This window comes from Tupaia chinensis, unplaced genomic scaffold, assembly GCF_000334495.1.
Source record: "Tupaia chinensis unplaced genomic scaffold, TupChi_1.0 Scaffold000247_1, whole genome shotgun sequence".
In the NCBI taxonomy this organism is placed as follows: domain Eukaryota; kingdom Metazoa; phylum Chordata; class Mammalia; order Scandentia; family Tupaiidae; genus Tupaia; species Tupaia belangeri.
In genome coordinates this window covers 1,220,060-1,234,742 of record NW_006159725.1, presented here as the reverse complement: position 1 = coordinate 1,234,742, position 14,683 = coordinate 1,220,060, and the positions used below count along the sequence as shown (strand labels likewise).

General features: G+C 48.1%; 1 protein-coding gene across 2 annotated transcripts in view; it reads right to left on the bottom strand.

Annotated features, from left to right (window-relative positions):
• TECTA (tectorin alpha) overlaps nt 1–14,683 on the bottom strand; it is a 95,940-nt gene that overhangs the window by 34,533 nt on the left and 46,724 nt on the right. For both annotated transcript variants that reach the window (XM_027771978.1, XM_027771979.1), the window contains exon 11: nt 7,970–8,531. In XM_027771978.1, coding sequence (XP_027627779.1) covers nt 7,970–8,531 — 562 coding nt within the window. The remainder of the gene's footprint in view (nt 1–7,969; nt 8,532–14,683) is intronic.

The following is a 14,683-nucleotide window of genomic DNA, read 5'->3' as shown; positions in this document are numbered from 1 at the left end:
GAGAAATCACCCCCCAGAGGGGATGGCCACGCCGCAATCCCTTCTCCTCCGTTCTCCTCTAGGGATCTTGGGCACGCATGCACATGCGCCCGGCATGAGTTTTAAGCCACTGGGTCTAGGACTCGAACCATGGTCGACTACGTGGGAGTCCAGCGACATAGCCATTACACTAACCACTGTTCTTATTAGCCACTCTTAAAGACAGGGTTCCTTACAAGTTTTACGGAAACTATTATCTTAATGTGTGCCAGAAGAACAACTCCTGTTACGAGGGGATTTCTGTTCTCTCCCATATACAGTATCGATTTCGGGCTTTCTTTGTTAAATTACGTAGTGGTAAAGCCGGCTTTAGGAGTACACCAGTCTATGGATTCTAACACATATAAGAGACTCATTAAGCCACTACTTTAAAAGGCATTTTTTGTTTAAAATATCTTCTTATGGTTGAAACAGCAAACAATATACAACCTCTGGTCGATTATAAGCAATTCTTCCAGAAATGTTCTCTGTGTGTACAAGCATGTGTGTGAGTGTATACACACAAACATGTATATTCTACACTCGCTTTTTTTTTACATAAATTGAGGCATAATATACACTCATTTCTGCTCGTTGGTATTTGGTGACAATATTCCTCCCATTCGGCAACAATATTCCGCCCATTCGGCCGTGATTTACTGTTGTCACTGCCGCTCGGGGTGTGTATCTACGTGTTTGTGGTGCTGCTGCCGTGACCGGCCCTGGAGTCTCTGTCCTCCAGAGCAAGTGAATCTGCAGAATAAATTCCTGGAGGGAAATGACTGGGTTTAAAGGGTTCAAATGCTACTTAGTTGCCTTCAAAAGAGGCTGTGCCAGTACATCTTCCCGGTGGGCTTCCAGAAGGAGGCTTGTTTTCCCACACACTCACTGATTGTTTATTACCAAGCTTTCCATCCTTTTCTCAGGATATGAAAGTTGTAAAAATGCCGCATCTGCTATCTCTTTATTTAGTTTGCATTGTTTTGTGTGTGAGGTTGATTGTCTTTTCATTCATTTATGAGCCATTTGTATGTCCTTCCATAAAATGCCTTTTCAGGCCTTATGCATGTTTTTGTATTGTTGAAAAACTTCTATAATTAAATTGTAAAAGCTCTTTTGTAAAGTACAAGTAGACATGTGTGTCTTCTGTGTTACAAAATATTTATCATTGGCCTTTTGACTCTGCTTCAGTTTTTTAAAAAATGTCTGATTGTTTTTGTTTTTGCTTCTGTCTTCACCATGGAGAAATGTAACATTTTAATGCCATCACATTTAGTAAGTGTTCCTTTATGACTCTGGGTGTTTTGCTTAGAAAGAATAACCAGCTCCACTGCAAGATTACCCCCTCCCCCCCAAAAGTCCTTTGCTTTTATAACTTCATTTTTTATGTTCTTTGTTCTGTCTGGATTCTGTTTTGGAGTAAGTGAGGCAGGAGAAAGCTACCAAATGGAAGTGGGTAAGAGGGCTGGAGCATCTGCCTAGGTGGCGAAACAGAAAGACTGATCGGAGCAGAAAATTCCCCACCCACGGTAATGTAGGTAAGAGATTAGGGTAGGATGTTTAGCTGATTAAGCCATATTTGATATAGCCAATGAGATGAATCAATGAGTCCAGCCACATTTGGTATAGCCAATGAGATGAATCAATGGTCCCAGCCACATTTGATATAGCCAATGAGCTGAAGCAGTGGGCCCAGCCACACTTGATATAGCCAATGAGAAGAAGCAGTGGGCCTAGCCACATTCGATATAGCCAATGAGCTGAAGCAGTGGGCCCAGCCACACTTGATATAGCCAATGAGATGAAGCAGTACGCCCAGCCACATTTGATAGAGCCAATGAGAAGAGAGCAATTAGTGGTCCCAGCCAATGACCAACCAGCACTACCTAGATTAAAAATGATAAATCTCGCAGAATGCAACTGCTGGGCCCTTTGAGCCACTCTTTCTCTGCCTGCTCCTACCTCTTGGGAGTGTACTTTCTCTTCTATTTAATGAACTACCTTTTCCTTTCACTATTGGCATGTTTCATTCTATTCTTTGTCTGAAACACTGAGACCCTGGCTATCACCACAGGAGCCGTCCCACAACATAAGGCATGAAAAAGAGATTTAGCTCTTCCCCAGCTCTTCTGCCCTTGGTCCCTTTACTATTTACTGAATAATAAATGCACTTTCTCCCAGGAATTTGAAATGCCACCTATCCTGTCTACTGATTTCTCTTTCGTGTTTGGGCTTATTTCTGGACGTCCTCATCTTCTCACTGGTAGTCCTCTCTGTTCGGGTGCCAATAGTAACTTATTTCCTTTTCATTGTTAGTTTACTTATCTCGATCACTATGAGCAGTGACCAATGCTCTGCGCATATCTGGGAAGATGTACTGCCAATTTAGAGATGATTGTTGTATTTCACATAGATCCGATGTCCCTGATTAGACTACAAACCCCATATTTTATCCTCTAATTGCTCCATGGCACCCAGAATCGGGCTGAGAACATGGCAGATGGCTAACAAACATTTGATTATCAAAAAATAAACTTTAAAATTCCTAATAGTGATTCACTGACATCTGGACTTGTAACGTGCTCAAGAATGCCTCTTGCCATGGCCAGTAAACTGAGCATTTGCACCCTGGGCAGACCAGGCTGGATGGATCCCCCTGGAAAGCAACCTAATACAATAGAATGGACAAGGGCTCCGGAATCTACCTGACCCGCAGCTCCACTGCCAACCAGCAGTGTCACCTGGGGCAGGTCACTTACCCTCTACTAGCTGTTTTCTCGTCTGTAAAGTAGGAGTGAGAATATGAGAATATCTCCCTCATGATGTCATTGTTACGATAAAATCACACGCATTTGTAGCGCTCCTCACACAGTGCCTGGCATTTAATGAGAGCTTCTGCTATTAATACTCACAGTCGTAGGTGCAGTAGTCAGATTATTTTTTTTTAATTACTCAATAGTGGGCCAGCAGGTGGCATAGTGGTTAAAGCACTGAACTCTCACAAGGCTGACCATGGTTTGAGCCCTGGACCTGACACCTTCAAAAATCCCACTGGGCACGTGTGCGTGCATGCCCAAAATCCCAAGAGGAGATTAAAGGAGAAGGGATTGCTGTGTGGCCATTCTCCCCTGACTCCCCCAAAGGTGGAGAGTAATTTATCTCTCTGTCTCTCTTCAGTGAGCACGAGTGCCCTATGGTAAAAACTAAAAAAAAAAAAAGAACAAAAACGATTCAATAGGAATTTATTGAGTGTGCAGAGGAATATGTAAGAAAAACCCTAATCACCAGACTTTGGACCTAGGACTCTGAAGGAGCAAAAGCGGCCTCTGAGAAAATGGAACATGATCAGGACCAGCAGTTAGTGTAATGGCTATGTCGCTGGACTCCCATGTAGTCGACGGCGGCGCGCGGCCCGGGCCCCGGGGGTTTAAACCACCCCAGGACTCCCATGTAGTCGACGGCGGCTCGAGTCCTGGACCCGGTGGCTTAAACTCACGCCGGCATGTGTGCGTGTGTGCCCAAGATCTCGAGAGGAGAATGGAGGAGAAGGGATTGCAGCATGGCCATCCCCCCAAGGGGTGATTTCTCGCTTTCTGTCTCTCCGTCTCTCTCTGTCTGTCTAGCAACCACACGCGCCCTATAGCAAAAACCTCTCCAAAAAAAAAAAGAAAAGAAAAGAAAGGAAAAGAGAAGAAAAAAGAAAATCGAACATGATCAAGATCACCAACCTTGACCGAGCGCTTACTGTGTGTCAGGCACCGGGACCAGGTCAGAGGGGCGAGCGAGCTCCGGAGCCAATTTCCAGCTCACTCAAGCATGTTCCTTGGGCCAGTCACTTAATTTCTCTAAGCTTCCATTTTCTTCTCTAGAAAATGGGACTGTGACTCGTTCTTCCTTTACAGAGTGAGGGTGAGGAGTGAATGAATGAGTCCATCTATCATACTTAGAATAGGGCCCAGCACAGGAAGAGCTAAAGGCCCGGAATGTATTCATTCATCATGTATTCTTTTACTGTACTCTGACTCTAATACTCTAAAGTTCTCTATTAAGGAACAGAAAGGATGGTAGACTCAACTGAATGAATTTTAAAGAGGGGTTGGTAATTAAGACAATTTACCCCCCCTCCAGGCCCATTCGACTTGTGTGAAAATACATTTTTTCAATGTATTTACAAATAAAGTAATCAAGTCACAATTTACCCCATTGATAGGAACAGCCAATATCATTGAAAAACACCAGCGTTCTACCTTGTAACCAATAACACAAATTTAACAGGCCATTCTGATTTCACTCCTTTTCTTCTGAAAGCATCATTTCTCCTATTTCAACATGTGAGTGTTGATACACGTTCATTTTTAGGAGCATAGGAGGTGGGGGGAGAGTGTCAGCCCTGCCTCACCCCTGAGGTTAACGTCTCGTGGAAAATGGGCACAAACTAGATTCAAGTCGGCTTCCTGTGTGCTCAGGTCGAATGGCTGCATGAGGACTCAGCCTCCTGCAGCTTTTCTCTGCTTCTGAAATTCAAGATGGAAAACTCGGCTGTCTCCAACTGTGCCCCCTCTCCTAGTCTCATCTTCATGCCATCCTTAAAGAATCTATTTCAGCTTTTCCTCTTGTCATGCAACCCCAGTCTCCTCAAGTGCACTATCTTTTGGATAATTGCCCCGTCTTGAAATGCCGAGGTAAGAGAAAGTCTGAACCTCCTTGTGATGGGAACGAGCCCAGTCCCCGACCGGCCTTGACGCATCAGCTCTGGACCTACTAGAGAGCTGGTCCAGGCAGGGAGGCGACCCGAGCCTGAGCGTGGGCAGGACATGGCTTTGAGTGCCACGGATTAAACGCCTCGTGGCTAGGTCAGCCAGTGTGTAGAGGACGCACCACGAGTCTGGACGGAACTTTGGGGAGGAGGCAGGAAAGGGTTGCTAATAGAGGGACCAGGAGAACAAGGGGAAAATCATATTCAGATTCTTATCCCTAGCCAAGCTCCAAGCTCCTTAGGGATGGAGTGACTTTCATCCTTGGAGGTAAGTCTTGGGAGCTTGCTAACTTCATTCTCTTCCCTTCCTGCGAGTAACAAAAATAGACACACGTGGGGCCAGCGGGTGGTGTGGCGGTTAAGGTGCTAGACTCCCACGTGGCTGATCGTGGTTTGAGTCTGGACTTGGCGGCTTGCTTTCTCACTCTCCCTTTCTCTCTGTCTCTCTCTAGTGAGCACACATGCTCTGTAGCACTTTTTTAAAAAAATGATAATAATGATAAAAAATCAAATAACTTTTATAAAAGAAACTTAATAACAAATTGAGATCTGTCAATCAAAGTGAGTGTCTTGGCACCAGCCCATCGAAAAATTAGCTTCTTCTTCTTCTTTTTTGTTTGGGAGGGGGGTTTTGCTACAGGGCGCGTGCGCTCACCAGAAAGACAGAGAGACAGACAAAAAGTGAGAAATCACCCCCCAGCGGGGATGGCCACGCCACAATCCCTTTTCCTCCATTCTCCTTGGGATCTTGGGCATGTACGTACACGTGCCCAGCATGAGTTTAAGCCACTAGGTCTGGGAGTCGAACCGCGGTCGACTACATGGGAGTTCAGCGACATAGCCATTATGCTAACTGCTGGTCCGAAAATTAGCTTCTTCCATGAAGTCTTCTGCCCACTGCAGTTGAGAGTTATGGCTTTCAGCATATTCTTTTTTTTTTTTTTTTTTGAGAGGATTTTTTTTTTTTTTGCTATAGGGCATGTGCGCTCGCCAGAAAGACAGAGAGAGACAGAGAGATAGAGAGACAGAGAGCGAGAAATCCCCCCCCCCGGGGGGATGGCCACATCACAATCCCTTCTCCTCCATTCTCCTCTTGGGATCCTGGGCATGCACGCACACGCGCCCGGCGTGAGTTTAAGCCACTGGGTCTGGGACTTGAACCGCAGTCGATTACATGGGAGTCCAGTGACATAGCCATTACGCTAACTGCTGGTCCCAACTTTCAGCGTATTTTATGGCTGGCCTTCATCCCAGCCTCCACAGCAGGGCTACAGGTACAGAGCGACTGCTCAGTAACGGTCTCAAGGAGAAACAGGTCAACTCACCCCCCTAAATCAGTTTCCCCGTCCCGCACCATGTTGAAGCCTCTGGGTCCAGAGCCTGCTTCTCTGATTTAGAGGCAGGCAAGCCAGGGCAGCTCTGGGGCTTTGTCTAGACCCAGACAGTTTTTAGGCATATTTATTTTATTGTAGTCACCAGAGGCCAGTTTGTCTGGACACTCCCTCGTGAGCGTGAAACCGAAAGACTGCTTCAGGTTTTTATCTGAACCTCCCTTTTCCAGGATAAAAATGGGACTTTATTCCCGGGAGCCCTGCTGTAGCTCTTACTGAGAGCTTCGCACATTCAGCATCCATTTGTAGCCTTTTTATATAGTCAGCCCTTCTGAAAGAGATTTGCTAGCGCTAATGAGATTGAGATGGGGAACGAACCAAGGAGAGAACGGCAGTGGTTTCTCCTCCCAACCTCTTCCTTGTCTCCAGGACACAGTTCACCAGGACAGGGCATGGGAACAGTGAGAGCCCAGCTTTGGGGTTAGAAGTTCCAATCTCGCCTTTGCCACCTGAGACTGGATGCTCTTGGACCAATCACTCAACTCCTCTGAGCCTGGGTTTCTCCCTGACTCACTGGGTTATTGAGAAGAAGAAATGAGAACATGTTGACAAAGTGTTTAGCTCTAGGCTCGGCTCAGACCAGGCCATTCATATAACAACCCCACCCCTTAGCATGCACAGAACGTGCCGGACTCTCACTTGCCGAATTCAAGCGTGCCGAGGTTCTGCAGCAGAAGCGGTGTAGGCAGCGTTATCACTGCTCTGTGGAGTGGGGGGACTGAGACACCAGCAGGAAAAGCAAATTGCCCCAAGGTCCCACAGATCCTTCAGGGCAGAGTAAAGGCTAGAGACCTTAATTCCTTTTCCAGTGCTCTTAATACTCTGGGATGTTTTATAAGCTCAACCACTGAGTCAAATAGAATAACAGAGAAAACATGGAAATTATCAACACAACGACGGGCTCGGGAGGTCCTAGAACTCACTCACTAATTCGTCCCTGGCCGGTATTTGGTTAGCATTGCATTACGCACTTGCTGAGTCCAGAGGCCATGGACGGTGCTGTGCGCTTACAAGCGTGATCTTATTTCATCCTCAGAGTAACCCAGGAAAGGGCCTAGCAACTGCATTTCACACGTGACAAAGCAGAGGCATGGAGGTCACCTACCTTATTTAGATAACAAACTCACTCCCAAGAACACATCCTCAAACTGTGCTGCTCAACCTGCTCTTTCTTGTTTTGTTTTTTTTTAATAATTTTGTTTATTATATAATTATTTATTGTTTTATTTTTTTAATGTGCTATAGGGCACATGTACAGCTCACCAGAGAGAGACAGAGTGAGAGAGGGAAAGCAAGAAAGCAAGCCACCAGGTCCAGGACTCGAACTACAGTCAACCATGTGAAAACCCAGCACCCTAACCACCATGTCACCTGCCAGCCCCATGCTCTGACTTCTATGGAGGGGGAAGACTGGCCTCCCACACCAGTCAAGAATGAGAAGAACAGGGTCAGAAGATGGAGTAGTGGTTAAGACGCTGGACTCCCAGATGGGTGACTGCAGTTTGAGTCCTGCATCAGAGGAGCTAGACAATAATGGAGGCCATGGAAGAGAAGGATAGTGTGTGTGTGTGTGTGTGTGTGTGTGTGTGTGTGTGTCCAAAGTCCTGAGAGGAGAATGGAAGAGAAGGGATTGTGATGGGTCCATTCCCCCAAGGGAGTAATTTCTCACTTTTTGCCTCTCTCTGCCTCTCTGGTAAGCGCATACACTCTATACCAAGAATCTCTAGCAAAAAAAATAAATAAATAAATAAAAAGAAGGAGGAGGAGGAGGGGGAGAACTACTTGGAGAGCTATGAGGACTCACAGCAGGACGTGTAATTCCTCCAGCCAGTCACTGCAATCCCCTGGGTCTGGCAGGTGCTGGCGTAGTTCTGCAGCCAGCTGCAGGCGGTCTGCACCGCACCCCCATCGATGCAGGAGTCAAACAGACAGTTCTTGTAGAAGAAGGTGGGGTTCACTTTGCTGTGGCACTTGGAGAAGCCGGCGTTCTGGTTGGGGATGAGGCTGCACAGCTGCTGCACCTTGGAGAAACCTTCAACCTTGGCGCAGGACGGACAGCGGTCCCCGCAGCCCACCTGGCAGAAGGTATCCCTCTTCACCCAGCTCTGCCCAAACTCGCCGACGCTGGACGCGAGCAGACCCATGGGCATCTCCAGGTCGTCGTCGGGGTTGCTGTTGTAGCGGCCGCACAGGCCGTAGGTGCTGTTCTGCATGCTCCGGGGAACCGTGACGGACAGGAAGGTCTTCCAGTCGTACACGACCTTCAGGCCGAAGTCGGTTTCCACCACCACGTGGAAGCCAAAGGAGAAGATACTGATTTTCCCTTGTCCCAACTTCAGGGGCAGATACAACCGCTCCTCGTTGACCTAGAAGGAAAGTGGGGGGAGAAGGACGGTTGGCCCAGAGGTTCTTCAGCTCCTCCACCAAGGATTAGTTTCCAGAAAGACGCATCCCAAAGTGGGGTTTAAGCAGGTCGCACACAGTCTTTGCACACAGCGTTGTCTGCACCAATCAGTCATTATTACCAGGATTCAAACAGACGTAAATGACCACCCTTCGTACTAACACTATTCATTCTGTCCTGTTTCCATGGCATTGTCTCCCCCCAGGAGTTCGAATTGTTTTCTCTAAGGTAATGAGAGGGTAATAAGAATTCAATTAAGTTCAGGCTAAAATACCCAAATCTAGAACTCTGGGGCTTCTATTTCCAGTTGTACTGTGGACTTATATTAGGCCAGACCCAATTTATTAATTCCTGCAGGAATTTTTGTTAAGGTATTTTTGCAATAGGGTGCATGCACTCACTAGAGACAGAGAGAGACACAGAAAGTGAAAAATCGCCACCCTCAGGGTGGATGGCCACACACCCTTCTCCTCCGTTCTCCTCTTAGGATTTTGGGCACTCAAGCATATAGGCCCAAGGTGAGTTTAAGCTGCTGGGTCTGAGACTCGAATCACAGTCGATGATGGGAAAGTCCAGCACCCTAACCACTACAACACCTGCAGGCCCTGAATTTATTTATCTATCTATTTATTTCTTTAGAATGACTTTATTGGGACTAGCAGGGTTATGGTGGTTGAGGCACTGGACTCCCACATGACCTGACCACAGTTCGAATCCCAGATCTGCAGCATGCTTTCTCCCTTTCTCTCTACTCTCTCCGTGTCTCTCTCTGGTGAGCCAGTTTTAAAAAGTGATAATACCCTATAGCATGTTAAAAATCATCATCATAATTAATAAAATTAAATAAATAATTCTTTAAAAAAGAATGACTTTATTTTGCGGTTCCCCTCCTGGGACGCCCTCCTTCTTCCATCGACTCCCTCTCATCCTCTGGTCTCTGTTCCCGTGTCATCTCTGCACAGCAAGAGCGTCTGAGGCCACGGCTGGGATGGAGCACTCCTTTGTCTGGCAGGGAGCGTATGGCTCACACATCTGTACTCCTCTCCGCCTTAGCGAGATCCAGCATGCCAGAGATACCGGGGTGAGCCAGATCCAGACCCTGCTCTCAAGAAAGTCACTTCCAGTAAAACTGTTCGTATTGAAATTTTAAAAAAATGCATATTTGATGACTGCAGTAAGCTATATAGCCCCAGCTGGGTACTACTTTATAATATGTTCATTCTACTCACTGAGGTTTATGCCTAAAGTCAGACTTGGGTTCATGTATAGGTATATATCAGCTGTGCTAGCTATTGGATATATTTAGACTAAGTTCATTAGCAAATCAATTAAATGGGGGGGGAGGCATAGAAAGCAACCATGGATACCAGAGACAATGTGGGAGGAGGGTGGGACAGGGCAGAGGGTGAGGGATAGGGAATCAAGGATGGCAAAACGAAAAACAAAGTATGCAAGACATAAGAACTGGAAAATTATTTGTTGATAATATGTATGTCGATGTGCTTGATTGAGCCAATACACAGTGTATTTTGGATGGAAAATTCATCTGTATGCTGTAATGATGTATAGTGAATTAATGTAAAAAATAAATAAATTTAAAGAGAAAAAAAGAAAAAAAAGAAAGTGACTTCCAGGGGCCGGAAGTTTCCTTGGGAGTCGGTGTGAAACCTCAGTGCCTCTCAGTAGAGACTGTGTCAAGTAGGTCAGTAGGTTTGGTTCCTGTTTCTTTTTGTTCCTGGAACATTGCTCTGCCCTAGTTTGAATATTTGTGACAATTTGGGGAGGTGATCAGATAGTGAGGAGGGAGCCCTCGTAAAAGAGACCACAGTGAAACACGTGACGAAAGACGTGGCTAGCAGACGCCATTCCTGTGCATCAGGGAGGAGGCTTTCACCAGACACCAAATCAGCTCACACCTCGATCTTGGACTTCCCAGCCCAGGACTGTGAAAAAGAAATGTCTGTTGATTAGAAACTAAAAAAGAAAAAAAACAAAACTGTGCACACATACACTGCCATTGAAGCACACAGTCCGGTGTGCCTGATATTAAGGTTCGTTGCATTCACTGTCCCTGTCGCCTACGGGATTATGAGCGACTTGAAGGCAGGAGCCCACCTTTGATTAATTGTTATGTCCATCCTCCCCTCATGACCCCCTGGGCCCCAGGTACACTGCCTCACACCAAAGAAAGGAGACTTAACAGATGTTTCCTCACATAAATATATATTTTTTTGATCCAGATGACAGGGAAATAAATCCCTTCACATTAAACTGCAGAATTGCACTGCCCGTGAGCTATTTTGATTCGGATGAGCCAAGTCCTATGGCCCACGGCTGGCTTAGAACATGATGAAAAATAGGGACTGCCCGTGCGCCCACTGCAGCGAGCGCGACCCGGCCAGCTGCTCTTCCTTGTGGGAGGAGCAGGTGTTTTGAGCTTGCTCTCTGGCCAGAAATCCCTTCCTGCAGCCTCCTTCATCTCTCCTTGCTGCCACTTCTCCTCTGACTGTTCCGGCCTTGGTTCAGATGCTCACTACCTTCACCTTGACAACTGAATAATCTCCCACCCCCTCTTGCTGGCTCCAGGACAGCCCTCCTCCACCCACTCATGACTGTACTTGAGTATTCTTTAATGCAATCCAAAGCAGTCAACACCTAGCACCCTCTCTAGGGCTTGAGCAAAGTGACCGGCATGCTTAGCACCTCCTGTGGGCCTCAAGTGCTGGCCTGGACCTGTCCTACCTACTTCCTCCACCTGAGCGATACCCAGTAGTTCACAGCTCCCCAAAAGGGCCAAGGGGTACCACTGCTCCCTGACATTTCCTACACTGCGAGTGGATGGCTGCATGCAAGCCCTGCTCAGGGCCCCCCAACCTAGGACTGCAACAGCAGGCTAATGACAGCTCACAGATGGCCTTGGCCCAAGGGGGCCACTTTGCCAGAAGGTTATGACCTTCCACTCAACCTCCCACCCCAAGGGTAACCTTGGCCAATGACAGACTGACCCTGGGTCAACTCCATTGTGTATGGACCCAGAGCGTCCCTCAGCCCAGGTAAAGCAGCTTAGACCACGCCCCTGATGAGCCACACTCCCTGGAGCTCCCCTAACTTTCCCCAGAATCCCCATGTTGAACCTCTCTTCTAGGGAAGCAAGAATGCCCTTGCCCCCAGGCCCCTCAAACTCAGGGCCATGCTTACCCTTCAAAGCAACTCCACCATCTCCTCTCCTATGGACACTGTCTAGGCAGGATTCATCCATTCATCCACTGGACATTCACTGGGCACTACAGGGAGCCAGCAGATGCTCTGAATGCTGGGGTAGAGCATAAGGTATTTCCAGGAGTCCACAGGTGTGTGACAGACACGAGGACACAGACAATATCATCTGATAAAAGCAATGACAGAGATTGACAGGTGCGCAGGTGCCACGTCCAGCCTGGGCCAAAGCAGAAATGCCTGCTGGAGACGAGGCCCACGCTGGGCCCCAAAGGATGAGCAGGGGTAGCTAGTCAAGGAGCGATGAGAGGGATGGAAAGGAGAAGGCCCATAGGAGAAAATGAAGTCCTGAGAAATATGAAGAATTATAGCAATTGAGTGCCAGTGGGGCATACAATGTGGCCTTGGGATGGTGGAGGGGTGGGGAGGCCTGGACGGGGGTCCTGTGTGCCATGTTGTGCTGTATTGGCAAAGACGCCTGAGAGATAAAGCCTGAAAAATGCCCATTTGCTTTGGAGAATAAGAGACGCTATCAGGGGACCATCAGGTGGCATAGCAGTAACGTTGCTGAACTCCCATGTAGTCGACAGCGGTCTGAGTCCTGCACCCAGCTACTTGAAACTCACACCGGGCATGAGTGCATGCCCCAAATCCCAAGAGGTGACTGGAGGAGAAGGGATTGTGACATGGCCACACCCCTGGAGGGTGATTTCTTACTTTCTATCTCTCGGTCTCTCTCTGTCTCTCTGGCGAGGACATGTGCCTTATAGCAAAATTCTCTCTCAAAGAATAAAAAGAGATGCTATCAGTAAGCTTATGGGAGAATTCACTAGCATGATGAGGCTGGAGGTTGGACCACAGGACCAAATGCCAAATTTAATAGCAAATAAGAGATGCAGAAACAATGTTCTCAGGACCAGTAGGAGGCGTAGTGGTTAAGGTGCTAGACTCCCATGTAGTTAAATGTGGTTCGAATCCTGGACTAGACTGCTTGAAACTCACGCTGGGTGCGTGTGCATCCATGCCCAAAATCCCAGGAGGAGAATTGATAGAAGGGATTGCAGCATGGCCATCCCACCGGAGGTGATTTCTCGTTTTCTCTCTCTCCCTCTGTGTGAGTGAACATACCCTATAGCAAAAAATCTCTCTCTCTAAAAAAGGAGTATGCTTTCAAGGAATTGGGCTAGAAAGCAAAAGTGAGAGAGAGAGTTAAGCCCGTGGAAAACTAGGGCCTACTGGGTTGCAGATGGAGCATGCTTATGGCTGAAGAGAAGGCCCTCCTGGGAAGGGAAAGATCGAAGTTGCTGGAGACGACAGACAGGCAAGTTCCCTAGAAAGGCATGAAGAGATGGGCCCAGGTAGCCAGAGGCCCTGGAGGAAGCGGTGGCTCCCCCTCTGCACCCAGAAGAGGTGAGGAAGAGGCTGCAGTGAAGAGTCGTTTGTGAGCAGGGCGCCGGGGGCCGGGTGGGGGGGCAAGAGGAGGGCCACAGTGCAAGTGGAGCTCGGCTTTCTCCTCCAGGAGGCCCAGCGTAAAGTAAGCAGCTCCTTGCAGACATGGAGCCCTGGCTCGGCAGGTTGCTGAGGCAAGCAGACGCCATGGAGCCTGGCTGGCCCCGAGGCGCACATCTCACCACTGCCAGCCATGCCAGGACTGCTGTGTGCCTGCTTACCTCCCCTCCCAAGTTCCCGGTTCCATCCTCATGCCTGTCTGGTGTCGTGCAGGAGGCAAACACAAACTGATTAAAGCTAGCAGGCTTGTGAATCTATCTTAGCCCAGGAGAACGCTAAGAAAGGAAGCCCTTCCAACGACTCCCTATCTCTGAAACCCCAGGAAGCCCACCTCCATCTGGCACCACTGTCCTGAATCTGTGTGTGTGAGAATGGAGGAAAAGAGGGAGCCAGGGGACGGGAAGTCAGAGGAAGGGAAGAGGCTGGGATGGCAACAGCGCCCACTGGATGGAGGCCGGAGCTACAGAGGAAGACGAGGAAAGGCCTGGGGTACTTGCAGGAGGGTACTCCAGATACTGAGGTACTAGAAAGAAGGGCACTGTTGGAATCTTAGGAGCAAGTCTTCCTTTAGACAACTGGCCAAGATGTACTTCCACAGCCTCTTCAGCCCTGCGGGGGGTCCCCTCACAGTCACTTTGCTGTCCTCTCACCCCCCACCCTGGGTATTCACTGATGTTATCTCTTCCTGGATGCCCTCACCTCATTCTCTGCCAGGCAGACTTACTCCTGCAGGGCTCAGATGTGAACCCTCTCCTCCAGGAAGCCCTCCCTGAAGCCTCCCAGGCTGGCTTGAGCAATGCCTTCTCTGTGGACTCACGGCCCTCCGTGACATTTCTATAACACGTCACATGATGTTGACATTCACTGTGAGCATGTCTGTCTCTCCTACCAGGCTCTGCTCTTAAGACAAATTCCATGTTTGCTTCATTATTTAAAAAATTTCCACATTTGGGGGCTGAATGGTGGTGCAGCAAGGCTAACCCACATGGCGAGTTCTGGGTTTGCAATCGGAGACCTCCCTGAGTGTGCCGGGCATGTGTGTGCACATAATTTGGGGCTGGCTGAGACTGGGAGTGGATTATGGCATCAAGACTCTGTGTGTGTGTGTGGGGGGGGGAGTCATCCCAGAAGGAAAAAGTTAATAAATAAACTTGCAAAAATTGTTGACGTTTGGTACCATTTTTTTTTTTTTTTCCTCAAGAAAATTTCCCTTCTAGGCACAGAATAGGCATTGATACAAGTTCTTCCACTCAACTGAACCAGAGTGATGCTCAAAACCTGACTGGTCTCTGGCGGCCCCAGGAATGGCAGTAAGAGGAAGACACACAGACGCCGAGGGCCCTAGAACCCCTGCCCTGGCCCGTCTGAGAAGGACTGAGCTGTGCTGGG